At 48.1% G+C, this 15,514-nt stretch overlaps 1 protein-coding gene across 42 annotated transcripts in view; it reads right to left on the bottom strand.

Annotated features, from left to right (window-relative positions):
- The window catches only part of LOC138582666 (protocadherin gamma-C3-like), a 1,158,828-nt gene that overhangs the window by 273,703 nt on the left and 869,611 nt on the right, over positions 1-15,514 (bottom strand). Inside the window, exon 1 of one of the 42 annotated variants that reach the window (XM_069654145.1) lies at positions 11,952-14,538. The exons of the other annotated variants lie outside the window; for them this stretch is intronic. Coding sequence (XP_069510246.1) covers positions 11,952-14,381 — 2,430 coding nt within the window. The 5' untranslated portion in view covers positions 14,382-14,538. Of the gene's footprint in view, positions 1-11,951; positions 14,539-15,514 lie in introns of those variants that run through there. 42 annotated transcript variants of the gene reach the window in all.

Genomic DNA, 15,514 nt, shown 5'->3' on the forward strand with positions numbered 1-15,514 from the left:
ACATTGCCTAATGACACCAGTTTTATTAGGGCGGAGGATGGTGGGACGTATGGAGGAAAGGAGACTAAGGAGTACGTTAGTCACTACGGTGAGTAACTTATAATTACTCTTACGTCCTGTCCCCTTTCCTCCATACTGCATGGGCGATTACAACTGAGTGTAGCCCTAGGGTGGAGAGGAGACCGCCCTTAAGCAAATAGGTTTCTAAGAACAGCTTGTCAAAAAGCAGCATCTGATCTAGAGCCGGCGTCCAAACAGTAGTGCTTGCAGAAAGCCGAAGGGGTGGCCCATGTGGCCAGGGGACATGCCGCTGGAATGCGATCACCGTAGCCTTGGCTCTGACCATGTGGGCCTGCATGTTGGCCAGCAGTGGCTTATGCTGTCCCTCGTAAGCTTCTTTGATGGACGAGACCATCCTACAGGCTATGGAGGCCTTGGAGGCCTGATACCCCGGTCTTGATCCACCGAAGGTGACAAACAATGCGTCCGTCTTGCGGAAGCCCTTGGTCCTATACAAGTAGAATTTCAGTGCACACCTGACATCGAGGCAGAGCAGAACTCTCTGTGCCTCGTCCTTAGGCTCAGCAAAAAACATAGGCAGCACTACTTCCTCATTCAGATGGAATGCGGAAGGCACCTTGGATAGGAATTCTGGGTGTGTCCGCAGGATTACTTTATCCTTGTGAAACGTAGGGCTCTGAGGCGACCAGCGCCTGAGTTTCGCTGACTCTGCGAGCCGAGGTGAGGCGACTAACAAGGCTGTCTTAATGGTGACCAGCCTGATGTCCGCGGACACCATTTGCTAAAATGGTTTGTGCGCCAGGGCCCCCAAAACTATGTTAAGGTCCCACACGGGGTGTGGCCTCTTGATGGGCGGGTAGAGTCTTGCGAGTCTCACCAAATGCTTCTTGACAATCGGGTTGGCAGAGGAGAACACTTCTTCCTCTGAGTTTCTGTAGGCCCTAATGACCACCAAGTAAGTGCAGCAAGTGTCTACCTATACGCCCGAGTGGGCGAGGGGTGCCGAGAAGGAAAACACGTTGTCCTATGAACATGCAAGGGGGTTGATATCCTTAGAGTATGCCCAGTGGCAGAACCTGGTCCACTTGCTCTTATCCTGGGTTCTGGTAGCTTTGTTCCTAGCCCCCTGTATGATCTCTAGATTAGCCTGAGAAAGGCTGAGGTGCCCTAGCGTGATCTGCTCAGGAACCACACTGTGAGAGCTAGTTTCTGTGGCGCGGGGTGGATGACCCTGCCCCCCTGCTGCACCAGAAGATCTGCTGGGCCCGTCAGAAGGTGAATGGGAGGTCTCTCCGAGAGGCTGAGCAGCTGCGATAACCATGGCCTGGCTGGCCACCATGGAGCTATTAGAATGACGCTGAGGTGGCAAGACTGTTGATCCTGCATATCACCCTGTGTATCAACGGTGTGGGCAGCAAGGCGTATGCTGTCATGCCGTCCCACTGAATCTGAAATGCTTCGCCGAGGGAGTTGGGGCCCTATCCCTGCCAGGAGGGAAACTGTGGCATTTCCTGTTGGCCCAAGTGGCAAAGAGGTCCACCTGAGGATGTCCCCATCTGCTGAAGATCTCCTGCAGCACAAGGTCATTCAATTGCCACTCGTAATTGTCCGTTCCCAGTCTGCTGAGCCTGTCTGCCTCCAGGTTGGATTCTCCCGGAAGATGGACGGCTGTGAGGTAGATGTTGTTCTCCAGGGCCCATTCCTACATGCTGAAAGCCGGCCTGCACAGTGGAGGGGACCTGGTACCTCCCTGCTTGTTGACATAGAACATGCTGGTTGAGTTGTCTGTCATTATTAGGATGACCTTGCCCTCGATAAGCAAAAGGAAGGCTCTGAGCGCTAGCCAGATGGCCTTCAGTTCCAGCTAATTGATGTGGTACTCCTGCTCCTGCCTGGTCCAGGTGCCATGGACACAGTGGTTGTCCAAGGTGGCCCCCCTTCCCTCGAGAGAGGAGTCAGTGGTGATGGTGACCTGTGGTAGGTTGCCAGAAAGGCTTGCCCGACCGCAGGTTGCAGTCCATGGACCACCATGTTAGTCCGGGTGAAGAGAAAGAGGAATGTTGCTCATCTCCGCCTGAGAGCCCCGCTCCTGGTTCGATAATGCTGTGAAGTGCAGTTGTATCCTCCTCATCCTGAGTCTCGTGTGGGGGACGGGCAGTAGGACCGCTGCATTGAGACCCAGTAGGTGTTGGTACCACCAGGCCAATGTCACTTATTTGCTGAGGAAGTGCGCAGTGGCCTTCTTGATGCCCGTGATCTTGTCCTCCAAAGGAAAAACTCTCTCGGAGCACGTGTCCCAGAGGAGCCCCAAGAAGGTCAGACTGTGAGTGGGCTGCAGCTGCGACTTCTTGAGGTTGAGCGAAAAGCCCAGATCATGTAGTGTGTTCATAAAAGCGTGGGAAGTGAGGTGCATCGCTTCCGGAGATGAAGCCCTGATAAGCCAGTTGTCGAGGTACGGGTATATGTGGTGGCCCTGAGCCCTGAGGAGGGCCGCCACTGTATTCCTCAGCCTGGTAAAAACCCATGGGGGCCGAGTTGAGGCCAAAGGGATGCACCTTGTATTGGAAATGGTAGCCCATAATCCTGAATCGTAGAAAAGAATGATGAGGCTGCCAAATCGGGGCATGCAAGCAGGCTTCCTTCAAATCCAGGGAGCACATCCAGTCTCCCCTGCACAATGTCTCCGCTTTTAAAGCTGGTGTAACCATCTTGAATTTTTGGAGAGGTAGGGAGAGGTTGAGGGTGGAAAGGTCCAGCACAACTCTCTGGCCGGCCTGGTTCTTTTTCTGAATGGCGAAAATCCTGGTGTAGAAGCCGAAACCTAGCTGGGAGGCTGGGACTTCCTCCACTGCCTGGCTCTCAACGAGCGACCGGATCTCTGCCAAAAGAGTTGCTGCCCCAATCTGTGGGAGTGGAGGGGAAGAGGGAGGAGATGCTGGGTTGGGTAGGCAGAACCCTATGGATACTACGGAGAGGATCCATGGGTCTGTGAAATTCTGGAACCAGAAGTGTGCATGGAGAGCAAGCCTGCCCCCCACTCGAGACACGTTGACCCGGAGGGGCGTGTCATGCCTTCTTTCCTTCTGAGGCTGTTGCGGAGGAGGGGGACTGGAAAAAGCCCTTAACCCCCCCCTTTTTGTTGCTTGCGCCGATGTTGGGTCGGAGAGCGGTCCGGTTGCCTGGAGCTCTGCTCTTGGAAGCCGCAGAACCCTCCGTATGTACGCCCCTTGTCCGAGCGCTGCTGTGATTGGGTGTACACTTTGGGCGTGGTCTTTGTAAGGATGGATAAAGTCTTTGCCGTTTGTGAGCTGTTTTTTTTTTTTTATCCAGCTCCTCATCCATAGTGGAGTGGAAGAGGCCACCCCCTTCGAACGGCAGGTGTAATATGCATTCCTGGACCTCCGGGTTAAATTTCGTAGCACAGAACCAGGCCGTTCTTCTCATGTCCGTGGCGATGCAGATGGCCCGGCCTGAAGTATCAATGTGGGCCACGGTGGACTCCATGATGTCTTGTGCCACCATCTTGGCCTCTGCCAGTCCCGCCTTGAATCGTGATTGGCTCTGCGCCGGAAGCTCTGGGAGGAAATCCGCAATTTCCTGCCAAAGCCTCTGGTTGACGGCTTCCAGCATGGCATCCGCGTTGGCTTGACGAAGATGCAGGGACGCGTTGGAATACAGCTTCTTCACCTACGCCTCCAAGATCTTCTCTCCTTGCCTAGATATGCCGTGGACGAGGAGGACGAGGACGACTGAGGCTTGGCTGCAGCGATCACGGAGGAGTGCGGCTGAGGGTGGGCCGATAGCAAGAGTGTATCCCCCTCCATCTGCCTGTACTTTGCATCCAGGCGTCGACTGACCGGCTGGACTTAGTGGAGCTTCAGCCAGCCCTTTTTGGCCAAGGCGAAGAACGTCTTTCTGCATCGGGATCCCCGTTCTCGCTGCGGGACGTAGCGTGAGGACTTTGGCAAGGACCCCCTCTGATGGTTGCCCAACCTCGGGTTGAGGAAGGCCCAAGTACTCTGCCAGCCCTGCAAGACGTTTGTGGAAGGCCTTGGCTGACAACAGTGTATTGGGGTCCTCCTCATCATCTGTGTCCACCTGGGGGTCCAGTTGGTCCGGCACCGGTGGAGGTGTGCTGGGAGCCGAGGGTTGAGGTATGGAGACCGGAACCGCCTGCACTATCGGCAGGGGGGGCCGGAGCGGGTGGCGGAGGCTGCACAGGGGCCAGGGGCGCTTGTACTGGGGCCTGCGGTGACAGAGCCATTGGTGGGAGCACATCCCTGATGGCATCCCCGAGGATAACCCCCATTTGAGCAGATTTCATGAGCCCGAGGAACCTTTAAAAAAATCTGTCCTCACAGGCCAGAGGGTTGGTAGGTGATATTGACTGGGTAGCGGGCGGCTGCTGGAGCTGTTGCCTGCCCTGCCCATACGGACGCAGCGGGAACCGGCCCTGCGCAAATGAAGAATAGGCTGTAGGCCACATACCTGGTTGACACCAGTCCCACCTTGACACTTGTTCCTCCACCTGCTCCCTTCCTTGGTGCGGTATCGGGCGGGTGTCCGTAATGTCTGGCACGGCGGCCATGTCGAGCCGCCTTCCACATGCCTGCGTCGTGTTGCTTGGCTCACTGGGCCCAGCCTCATCCAGGACTCTTGTGTGTGGATCATGAGGGCCTACCCTCATGAGCCACATCGATACCTGGTAGGCATTACGCCCTTGGTGGTTCTGCCGGTAGAACTGCGTATAGGCGCCCCCCTCAGACATGTTGCTGGTACTAGGGCGTGGTACCTCGGGTGAAAACCCGCTAAAAGAACCTTCCGGTCCCCCAGCACTGTCACCGGGAGGATCCACTGACCCCTCAACCTGCCGGCCGGTAGCTGACTTAGCCTCGGTACTCGTGCTGGTATGAGAACCTGAGTGCTTCCACCCATGCGGGCGAGTCCTTGGAAATGAGTCTCCCTTGCGGGTTGCAATGGAAAAGAGTGGCCCTACCTTGGGCCTGGACAGATGATTGGCAAAATCCTTCAGGCCCTCTGGAGGCGATCTGTGGAAGAGGTCCCTGCACCTGGCTTGTCTGTTCTTCAGAGACTTCGAGGAAAGCGGGTCGGACGCGGTACAAGCTTGCCAGCCGTGGTCTGGGCCAAGGCAACGTAGGCAGAGGGCGTGGGGGTCTGAAGTTGGAAAGAGCCCGTCACAGGATGGACACATGCTGAACCCTGTAGAAGTCGACATGCGTCGGGGAGGAGCGTGACCCCTGAGGACCGAGTACCTGGATGATAAAAAGACAGAAGAGAATAAGTATCCACACGTGGAATTACATGGCCATAGCCAAAGCCAAGAGCGCTGGTGAATTCGGCCCGTTCCCGTTGACGCGGAAAAGGGGACTGGGGCGCCAGAGGGCAGAGTCAGGGCAGTGCATGCTCCCAGGGCTTGCGCCCCCGCGCGCCTCTAAATTTAAAGGGGAAGAAGGTTTTTTCTGGTGAAAAAGGTTCTGTCTCCCATCCCTAGGAAGGGACGCTCATGCAGTATGGAGGAAAGGGGACGGGACGTAAAAGTATTTGAGCTTACAATGATATGAAAACTCACAGAGGACTTCTGTGCCTGCGTGGCTTTGTTCTTCACACAGTAACAAAACTCTGAGGTGACTTCTAATCTTTTTAAGATGCTCTTTCGGGGAATCTGGTATTCTTCACCCGGGAAAACAAAGAAGGGTAAAACATCACCGCTTACGATTTTTCAAAGTTGAAGGGCAGTGGGAGATAAATTGATTGGAAGGTTTGAGATCAACCAGCATTTACCAAAACCACAATACCACAGCTTATAGAGGAACTTCAAATGACACTGGATGAAGGGCACTGAGCATTATTTTCTGCTCCAACCTCCACAGGGTCCTACGGTGCAGTAAACTGCAACATACTGATCACCATAGATAGCGGAGGGGAATAATAGGAAGTGCAACTTAATGAGTCCAATCATTCCTCTGCAATTGCGGACAGAATATCCGGATAGGATCGCAGAATCTACCTACTTGAAGGTACTTCGTAACGTGTCCAATGGGGTCATCATATTCTTCCCCCCGTTTAACATTTACATATGCTCATTGGCCCATCTAACCAAACATTACCAATCATATGAAGAGGACATACACATCTATATTTCCCTGGAAAAGGAGGGGCAGGAGATCCAAGCAAGCAATTCCAGATGCCTGGATAAGATTTGCAGCTCAATGAGTCATAGCTTCCTCTTCCATTTCAGCTCCCAATCAGAGTTCCTAATCCTGCGCTGCCCACCCGGGATAACTACCCCTTCAAATGGCTTCATGCCTTGGGAACAGCCCCATCCATAACACAGGAAATCAGAAACGTAAAGGTTAGATTTGATTCACTGCTCTTGCCTTATCCAGAGCAATTCAGTAATCAAAGGGATCACCTTCCAACTACCCACCATTTGCAAAATTCTCCCATACCCACAGATGATCCACCAGATAATGTGGACCAGATCCATAGTAGTGTCATGTTTAAAGTACTGCAATGCGGAGTACTCTGCTAAAACTATGAAACACTGCAGAGAGCAAAAAACATTGCAGCCAGGCTGGCCCTAATTTAAAATAGAAATAAAAGCTGGTACCACATTACACTCTACCGAAAAATCTCTCCAGTGACAGGTAGTGAGTGGCCTTGAGCATGGGGTTCAAATTCCTAAATATCATGCAAAAGTTTTCCTTGGCCAAGGCTTCAGATTACTTGCAGAACCTCGCCCAAACTATAACCCAACCCAGACACTACCTTTGAATACCACCCAGATGCTTAAATGGCAAATCATAAAATGTGACAAACTATGGGATTACGGCATTGGAGTTTAGTGACAAAGCATTGGAATACTATTAATCTACCACTGAGATACCAACCAAACTACCTCACATTCAGAAAGATGCTGAAAATGTTACCTTCTTTATAAGGTTTTTATTCAGGTTCATCTGTGACATGTTGCGAAGGAGCAGATTTTCACAGATTTGCACAGACTCTTACGACGAACAAACCACATAACTGTGTCCTATTTCTCTTTGCTTAACTTTTATTTATCCTTCCTCACCTCCTCAAATGCACCTAATTTCTGCACCCCTGGACCTCTTCTAAGCAGATAAACAGAGCCTACACAACTTCCCCCTATATTACCACCCACATGTGCCCAGTCACTCTCACATCATTGCTTCCTTCTCGCCTTTCTCTCATGGTGCTTTGAGTTCCTGTATGATGAGTTCTCTCAAGCGGTCACATCATAACAAAACATACCAATTAACAATATTTAAAAACATAAATATCGTTTATATGTCTGCATCACGTAATAAATAAAGAGCACAGTGTGCAAAGCTGTTCTGTACAGCAGTTATGGGGTGCATTGCAATGTTGTGTGCCCCATTTTATATTGGTTTACATGATCATATTAGACTCTGGGTAAGCTACTTTATTTTCTTCATATAAGAAGAGGCTAGAATTGGACATACTGGGAAATGCCCCGGTAGAAATATGATGTCCTGTGACAATGGGCCTCATTCCGAGGCTGGAGCTATCCATGGAGTAAAGAGCACCATGGTAAGCAACCATGGAGCTATTTACTCCATGGAAATCCGGCATGGTGAATGGAGTAATTACCGGTCCATTCCAAGGTTGGAGGGACCGGTAAGTCCCCATTCACCATACCGGTTCCCCATCCCCATTCCTGCCCCCATAGGGCTCAATGGGAATGGGGAAGGAGTAAATTACGGCACCGTAAATTACGGTGCCGTAATTTACTCCAAGGTCCCTTTGCGGGTTGGATTTTTAACGCCTGCTAAAAGCAGGCGTTAAATGCCAACCCGCAAAAGGGAACTCGGAATATGGTGGTAAGTGTTAACGGTCACCGTTGCCATTAACGGTGACCGTTAACCCTTACCTCCAACCTCGGAATGAGGCCCATTGAAATAACAAAAGCGAGAAGTAAACAACAGACATGGGCAACATGCAGATAAAGGATTGGTAACTAAAATCTTCAAGTAAACACATCTATTCTGCAAGGAACATGGCATCAGAAGTGATTTGTATCAAAAGGGAAAAGAAAGTGGATACCAAATGCTCAGATAGTTCCACGAATATGAGATTGAAAAACTGGCGAACATTTTCTGTGTGAATTTATTAGAACAACGGAATTGTACAATGCTGATGTGGCATTTGGAAATTATACTTATAAACAACCCAATATATCACTAATATGTACGTATGTTACACAAACTTGAGATTGTCACTACAATTATGGACACACTGGAGAAAAAAACATATTTCACAGAAAAAAGCAGACTCTGTTAGTAATGCTCCTAAAAAAATCCATACATGTCTTTCTATCTTGGCCAATTATTGACTAATTTCAGATATTTCCTTCGTCTAAAAACAGGCGGTCACATTCCATGCACTGAGTTGCAATGTGGCCATGGGCGTCGTTTATATCACACAGTTCACTTCTATGTGTTTATTATGCTATGGGGACTGTCCAGATATACGAGACAGATAATAACAAACTATTCATAACAATCCCTTTGGGACTTTCGAGAGCTTTATTGACGTTTATCACAGGGTAACTCTAACACCTAAAGTGCTCCAATGTGGTTGCAAATACTAGCGCTTTAAAGTAGTCTTCCATGTACTGGATGATCCAGAGGGTGTAGGCTGGCCCAGGTATCAGCTTTAGTTGGGAGGTCACAAGGATTAGTACTATCATGACCTGTTGTTTAATATCTATGCACCTTCAGTGGTGGACATCACCTTAAACTGAATACTTAAAACATTGACTGTTAGTGAGCAGCAACTCGATTAGTTCTCCAGAAAAATCACACAAGGGACAAGGATCTCCTCGTCATGTCGAATGCTGCATTTAAATATACTGAGAAAATGCATACTAATATATGCCATAGACCTTCCCAAGACGGAGGCTGGCATGCACCGGGACTGGGAAAGAGGTAATAATGCGCATACAACTCCACACATACTGGAGAGCCTGGGACGGGGGCCTCAGGTCTGCTCTAGCATTCGTCTTTGTAGGCTGTCTACCCCAGGCTAAGAGAGGCACCGAAAGACTGTCTTGCCCATGACCCGATAATTGTTATTAAAAAGAAGAATAACAATGATTTGGTCATGGGCAGCGCACTCTTTGAGGGCCACTCCTAGCCTGGGGTAGGCCGCCTACAAAGACAATGCTAGAACAGACCTGAGGCCCCCGTCTCCGGCTCTCCAGAATGTGTGGAGCTGTATGTACATTAGTACCTCTTTCCCTGTCCCGGTGCATGCCAGCCTCTGTCTTGGGAAGGTCTCTCTTTCGAATCTTTCGGTTGATTCTCGGGAAGCAGCACCAGCCGAGACAAACAACAAAGACCACAATACACTCGAGTCCAACAGCCAAGGTCCGGCCCAAAAAACCCAGAAAGAAGTGGTTGATCTCATGAAGATGGACCATTCTCACTCATTCAACATCTACCACAGTGTATCTAAGCATGTTACCAGGGAACACTGGATCAGTGGCAGTGGAGCTGGAACCAGCTGGGAGATAGTGAGCACTAGGGAAGACCAGAGAACACTCCCTTTGTGGAGAGTGACGTACCAAATACAGTAGAAGAACACAGGACAAACGATGCCAGAGACCGCATTGCAGGATGGAAAGAAATGGAGGCTGGAAAGGAGGCATGCTTTGAGGCCCTTATGACCTATCCCAGGGGAAATCCCAGCCTACAAAAGGAGGAGATGGGGGAGTTGGGAATAGACATGATAGCGATTGGCCCAGTGAATCTGCTGACCCCATTACCGAATGGAGGCTCAAGGGAATTTCTAGATGGGAAGGGAAGAGCTGCATAAAACTAGGAGGGTCAGTCTGCAGTGAAAGGTGTTCTGATGAGTTTAGAGAATGCGAAGGACGACGAGAGACCAGAATGCAGTGAGCAGCAGGTGGAGGAGGACTTGGAGAAGAGTTTTGGGATGTTAGACGAGAGAGTGAAGTTAAGATGCTGGGATTGAGAGAGTGTTACCATTTTGTTGTATGGATGTAACTGAAAGTCAGTGAGATTAAGAGAGAAAGGAGCGATTATCAGGAGAGTGAAGCAGAGTGGAGGCAGGAGGGGTGGAAGTTAGGAGGAGAGTGTAGACAGAAGATAAGATCAGGAGGAAGGATAGTGGAGAGGCGGGTGTAAGTTCAGGAATGAGACAGAGAGTGGTAACAAGAGAAGTGAAAGAAGCAATAAGACCAAGAGTTTGAAGTAGGGTAGGGAGGCTGAGTGAGAGGTAGCGGTTCAGTAGAGAAGAGGAGTGTAAGGAGAGAGTGGGGATAGGGAGTGAAAGATGGTCACAAGAGGACTGGCACAACAAGACAATCAGGCTACCACCGTTTAAGTCACCAAGGAAGCCCTTGGGGAGATAGAGAGATTAAGCTATAGCCTTTAGGCCTCCCAAGATTAGGGTCACCCTAGACAGTGGGGTACCCTAGATATAGTGAACACATCTTGTTTGAAGCCTTTTTTTAAATATGGAGCCTGGGTTGGGGATGTGGGAGCCTCCTTCAATTTTGAGGGTGAGCATACAGAGACCACCTAGACTCAGCCCCAAATGCTTTTTTTCTGTGTGTTGTTTTATAGTAAAAACTGAAAGCATATTGACATTGTGACATGATTTATTTAAAGGTGGTTACATACATATAGTGCAATGGAAACGATGAATGATTAATGCATCAGCAAAAGGCTGCAAATGAGCAGCTTGTTTTAAGGTTTAGTCAGTCAGCCAATAATCTTTATTTCGGATTCAGAAAGTAATTTATAACAGTAGATGTCCTACAGACAAGAAGCAAAAACAAATATTAAAATACTTATAATAGATCGAAAAGATTTGGGGTGTGCCTACACTTGTTAGTTGCACCAAGATAAATTGTTTCCTTGTTATGATGTATCCATTACTGATAAATGAGGCTTCCAATTCAAAGGTGTACATAGAATCTTTATTCGTGATTTTCAGCCCTTCTTGGATGACACGTGTTTCGGCATTTGGGCATTGCCTTTCTCAAATCAGCGTCGAGTAACAGACTTTTCAGGAGGGATTGAGCCCAGTAAATTTAGTTTTTCGACAAGACGGAGATTATTAGATTCAAATGTCAATGCTCAAAAGGCCCGGATTTGAGAAAGGCAATGCCCATATGCCGAAACACGTGTCATCCAAGAAGGGCTGAAAATCACAAATAAATATTCCATGTACACCTTTTAATTGGAAGCCTCATTTATCAGTAATGGACACATCATAACAAGGAAACAAGTTATCTTGGCGCAACTAACAACTGTAGGCACACCCCAAATCTTTTTGTGTTTTACTTACGGAGTAGAGGGACTCACTGTCTCCGTAGTGACCTACACTCATGCGACATGAATAAGAACAAACAATAAAACATTTAATCCCAAGGATTTCAAACAGCAACTAAATTAGGTCGCGCAGGTACAAGCGTTTGATATCGCCAAAAATGTCCTCAAATTCAAAACACTACTTATAATAGATAGCTACAACTTAATAACTAAATATCGACATTATTCAATACGTCCCACTCAAAAATAGAATACATATCATGAAATAATACTCCTCAATGGAGAGTGCCAAAATTAATCAAGGTGTGAGGAAGCCAATTGCTCTCCCATTTTGCTCAAATACTTCTTTCTTGTCAATAAATCCAGAATGGTTATGGTTTATCTTTTAAAACATAAAAATGTGCAATGGAGTCTCCCAAGAGGAAACATTCAAAACAATCATAGTGGTTAATCATATAGAGTGAATAACCAGGCAGACCAATAAAGACCACAGTTATTCTCTGACTAATTAAACCATGAAAAGGCAATTTGAAATCTCCCAATTGAACTGTGAACATGCCTCACCTGTTTTAAGATCTCATTTCCAATCGTTCCTCCAGGAGACTGGTTTCCTAACCCTGAATCGTTGGCTGAGCACAGAATATCTGTTGAAACCTCCTTCCTCGGTTTGAGAAAAGTGAACTCATTTTGTCCAGAGTTCAGGGCAACAGCGACCTCATAAGAGTAGGGCAGTGGCAGCGTCCCGTTTTGGTAATTGGATTTGAATCTTGGGTCAATGTCCGAATACACTGTTGGGTTTAGAGACTCAAACATCTTCGGCCCCTTGGGTTTCCTGCATTTGATTATCACAACGAGCATCAGAGTTAAAATGAATAGAAACGAAATTAAAGCTAATGCTACAGCTAAATACACTTTTAAGTAGGAGTGATCATCATCAACACGGGGTGGGTCGCTCAGCTCAGGGAGCGTCCCGTGCATGTTTTCCGTAAACACCATGTTCAGGGTCACGGTGGCTGACAGAGGAGGCTGCCCGTTGTCCTTCACTAAGATGGCCACTTTCTGCTTCAGAAGATCCTTCTCCAGGAAGGCTCTTGATGTCCTGATCTGCCCAGTGTGGAGCCCAATTCTAAAGAGTGGAGACTCCAAGGCATGAAGCAGATGATAGGATAACCAGGCGTTGTGTCCAGAATCACGATCCACAGCCACAACCTTTGTTATGAGGTAACCTGGATCTGAGGAAGGCGGAACCATCTCAAACAGGACTGAGCCATCAGGCCCAAGCGCTGGGTAGAGGATTTCTGGAGGGTTATCATTCTGATCCACTATAAATACCTTCACAGTGACATTACTGCTGAGAGGAGGAGATCCAGAGTCCTGAGCCTTCACCTGGAACTCAAACTCCCTGAGCTGCTCATAGTCATAGGAGCGCTGGGCGTAGATGACACCCGTCTGGGAGTTAATGGAGATGTAGGAGGACAGGGGAATGTTCCCTATGTGATGATTACCTATCGAATAAGTGACATGAGAGTTTTGATCCAAATCTAGATCGGATGCAATCAGCTGGTAAATTGAAGCACCAGGCGAATTGTTCTCTGGGACATAGACCTGATAAGATGCTTTTTCAAAAACTGGAGGATTATCATTTAGGTCAGAGAGCTGTAAGCGGATGGTTCTGCTTGTCGCTAGAGGAGGAGTTCCTTTGTCGGTGGCTGTGACTGTGATGTTGTACTCGGGAACCGTTTCCCTGTCCATGGGCCCTACTGTCACAAGCTTGTAATACTTTTCAGAGGAAGATATTAATTTAAAAGGCAAATGTTCTTGAATGTTACATAAAACCTCACCATTACCTCCCGAATCTTGGTCATGTACTTTGATGAGCGCCACCACTGTGTCGGGTGGGGAGTTTTCAGGGACTGGACTAGTTATGGATGAAAAGGTTATTTGTGGAGCATTATCGTTTTCATCAAAAACCTCTATTTTCACCCTACAATGAGAAACATATCCCCCTCCATCCTTTGCTTCGACTACAATTTCGTAAGAACTAGTCTTCTCAAAATCTAGTGTGCGACGAACTTTAATATCCCCGCTCTCTGCATTCAAGCTAAAGGTGTTCAGGGCACTGTCTGCTATGCTGCTGAAAGAGTAGGTGACTCTTGCATTGGAGCCTTCGTCACTGTCTGTGGCTCTCACCTGCAGCACCAGTGAGTTATTTGCAGCTCCTTCACTGATGGCGGCTCTGTAGGTCTCTTGGGTGAACACTGGGAAGTTGTCATTGGCATCAAGCACCTTAATATTAATGTCCACGGTGCTGGACCTCACTGGATCTCCCCCATCATAGGCAGTCAGAATCAGGTGATGGTGGCTTTCTTTTTCACGGTCTAATGCCTTCTCCAGCAGTAGCTCTACAGATTTGTAGCCATCACGGAGAACGTTTTGTTTCAGAATAAAATGCGGGTTGGGGCTCAGCGTGTAGCCCTGCAGGGCATTGATGTCAATATCCGGGTCTCGGGCATTCCCAAGAGAAATCCGGGCTCCTGGAAGCGTGGACTCTGCAATTTCTAAATCAATAGGATTCTTCAAAAAACTCGGGGTGTTGTCATTTACATCCTGAATAAAAATGTCAACATGGAACACATTCAGGGGGTTCTCCACAATCGCCTCAAATTTGATGGCACAGCTGGCGTCCTCCCCACACATCTGCTCTCTGTCTATTCTGTCACTCACGTGCAGGGTCCCGGTGTCTGCATTTAATGTAAAATACTGATTCCCAGAAACAGAATCAATGCGGAGTTTCCTGTCAGGCAACTGCGTCGTGCTTATCCCCAAATCCTTGGCAAGGTTTCCCACAATGGACCCTCGCTTCATTTCTTCAGGAATTGAATATTGTATCTGTGCAGACACAGCAGCGCAGACGCAGCAACAACACAACAAAGAAAGCAGCACCTGCCGTCTCCCCCTCAGCGCAGCTCCTCCAGGACACACTCCAGCCATCATCCGCGCGGCTCCCTTATATAGTTTCTCTTCAATGAAAGTTCAATTTGGCTGAATATTTCACTAAAAAAAGGTTATCAAAGTAGCGTGGAATCCATAGAACACGGAACTCTGCAATAATCCGTCCCTTCAGAGTCGTTGCTGTGCTCCGTCTGACAGTGAAAGAAGATTGCTGGAGACTCCATTGGATCTCGATTCGGACTCTCCAGCCTCTCTGGACAATTGCGGCACCTTGTGGTGAAAGGGAGAACTGAAGTCACTCGACAAAGACTAAGTCTGCCTCAGTAGTCACGGGCAGAGCAAAGCACAACAGTGGTCTCCTCATAGAAAGATGCGGTAAAAATGACTCCCAAAATGCATCGTTTTTCATGATGCCTCAATTCATTTAACTGAAATTAAACAGAAGAGGCTCTGTTCCAATAGTGCGTGATGCACGCTGTTAATGCCAAAAATGTGAACGAGAGGTATTATTTTATTAATGGAGAGTTTCGTAAAGTAGTGCAGTTGTTTCTAGTGCTGAAATTGACTCAATTTACTCAAAGAACTCAAGCCTGATGCTTTTCAGAAAAGCAAAGAGCATTCTGGGAACATAGGAATGCCCACAATTTTAATTTTAACTTTGCCACATGTCTGACAGTAATTCAGCAAGAAACCCTTTTGATCGAATAATGGAAGTTGTACTCCGCTGTTTTCATTGTTCACCATTCTCACCCTAACAAAAAAAGTCTATAAAGACATATAGGAAATCATAAATTACTCTCTGTAGTGACTAACGTACTCCTAGTCCATAGTCCCCTTTCCTCCATACTGCATAGGCGTCCCTCGCTAAAGACAAAAACCAAACCTTTTTCACCAGAAAAAAATTATTTTCCTCTTTAAATTTAGTTGCCTGCTGGGGCGTGTCCCCAGGAGCATGTACTCCCTTGACTCTGCACTCCGGAACCACACCTCAGTCCCTTTTGACGCATCGGCTAGATTACGCTGCCTAACAATGTTCCTTTATTAATGGGGAAGGATGGTGGGTCGTTCGGAGGAAAGCGAACAATGGAATAGGAGTACGCTAGTCACTACAGTGAGAAACTTATAATTACTCCTATGTCCCCGTCGCCTTTCCTCCATACTGCATGGGCGATTAC

This window comes from Ambystoma mexicanum, chromosome 3q (assembly GCF_040938575.1).
Source record: "Ambystoma mexicanum isolate Mex_15411 chromosome 3q, UKY_AmexF1_1, whole genome shotgun sequence".
Lineage (NCBI taxonomy): Eukaryota > Metazoa > Chordata > Amphibia > Caudata > Ambystomatidae > Ambystoma > Ambystoma mexicanum.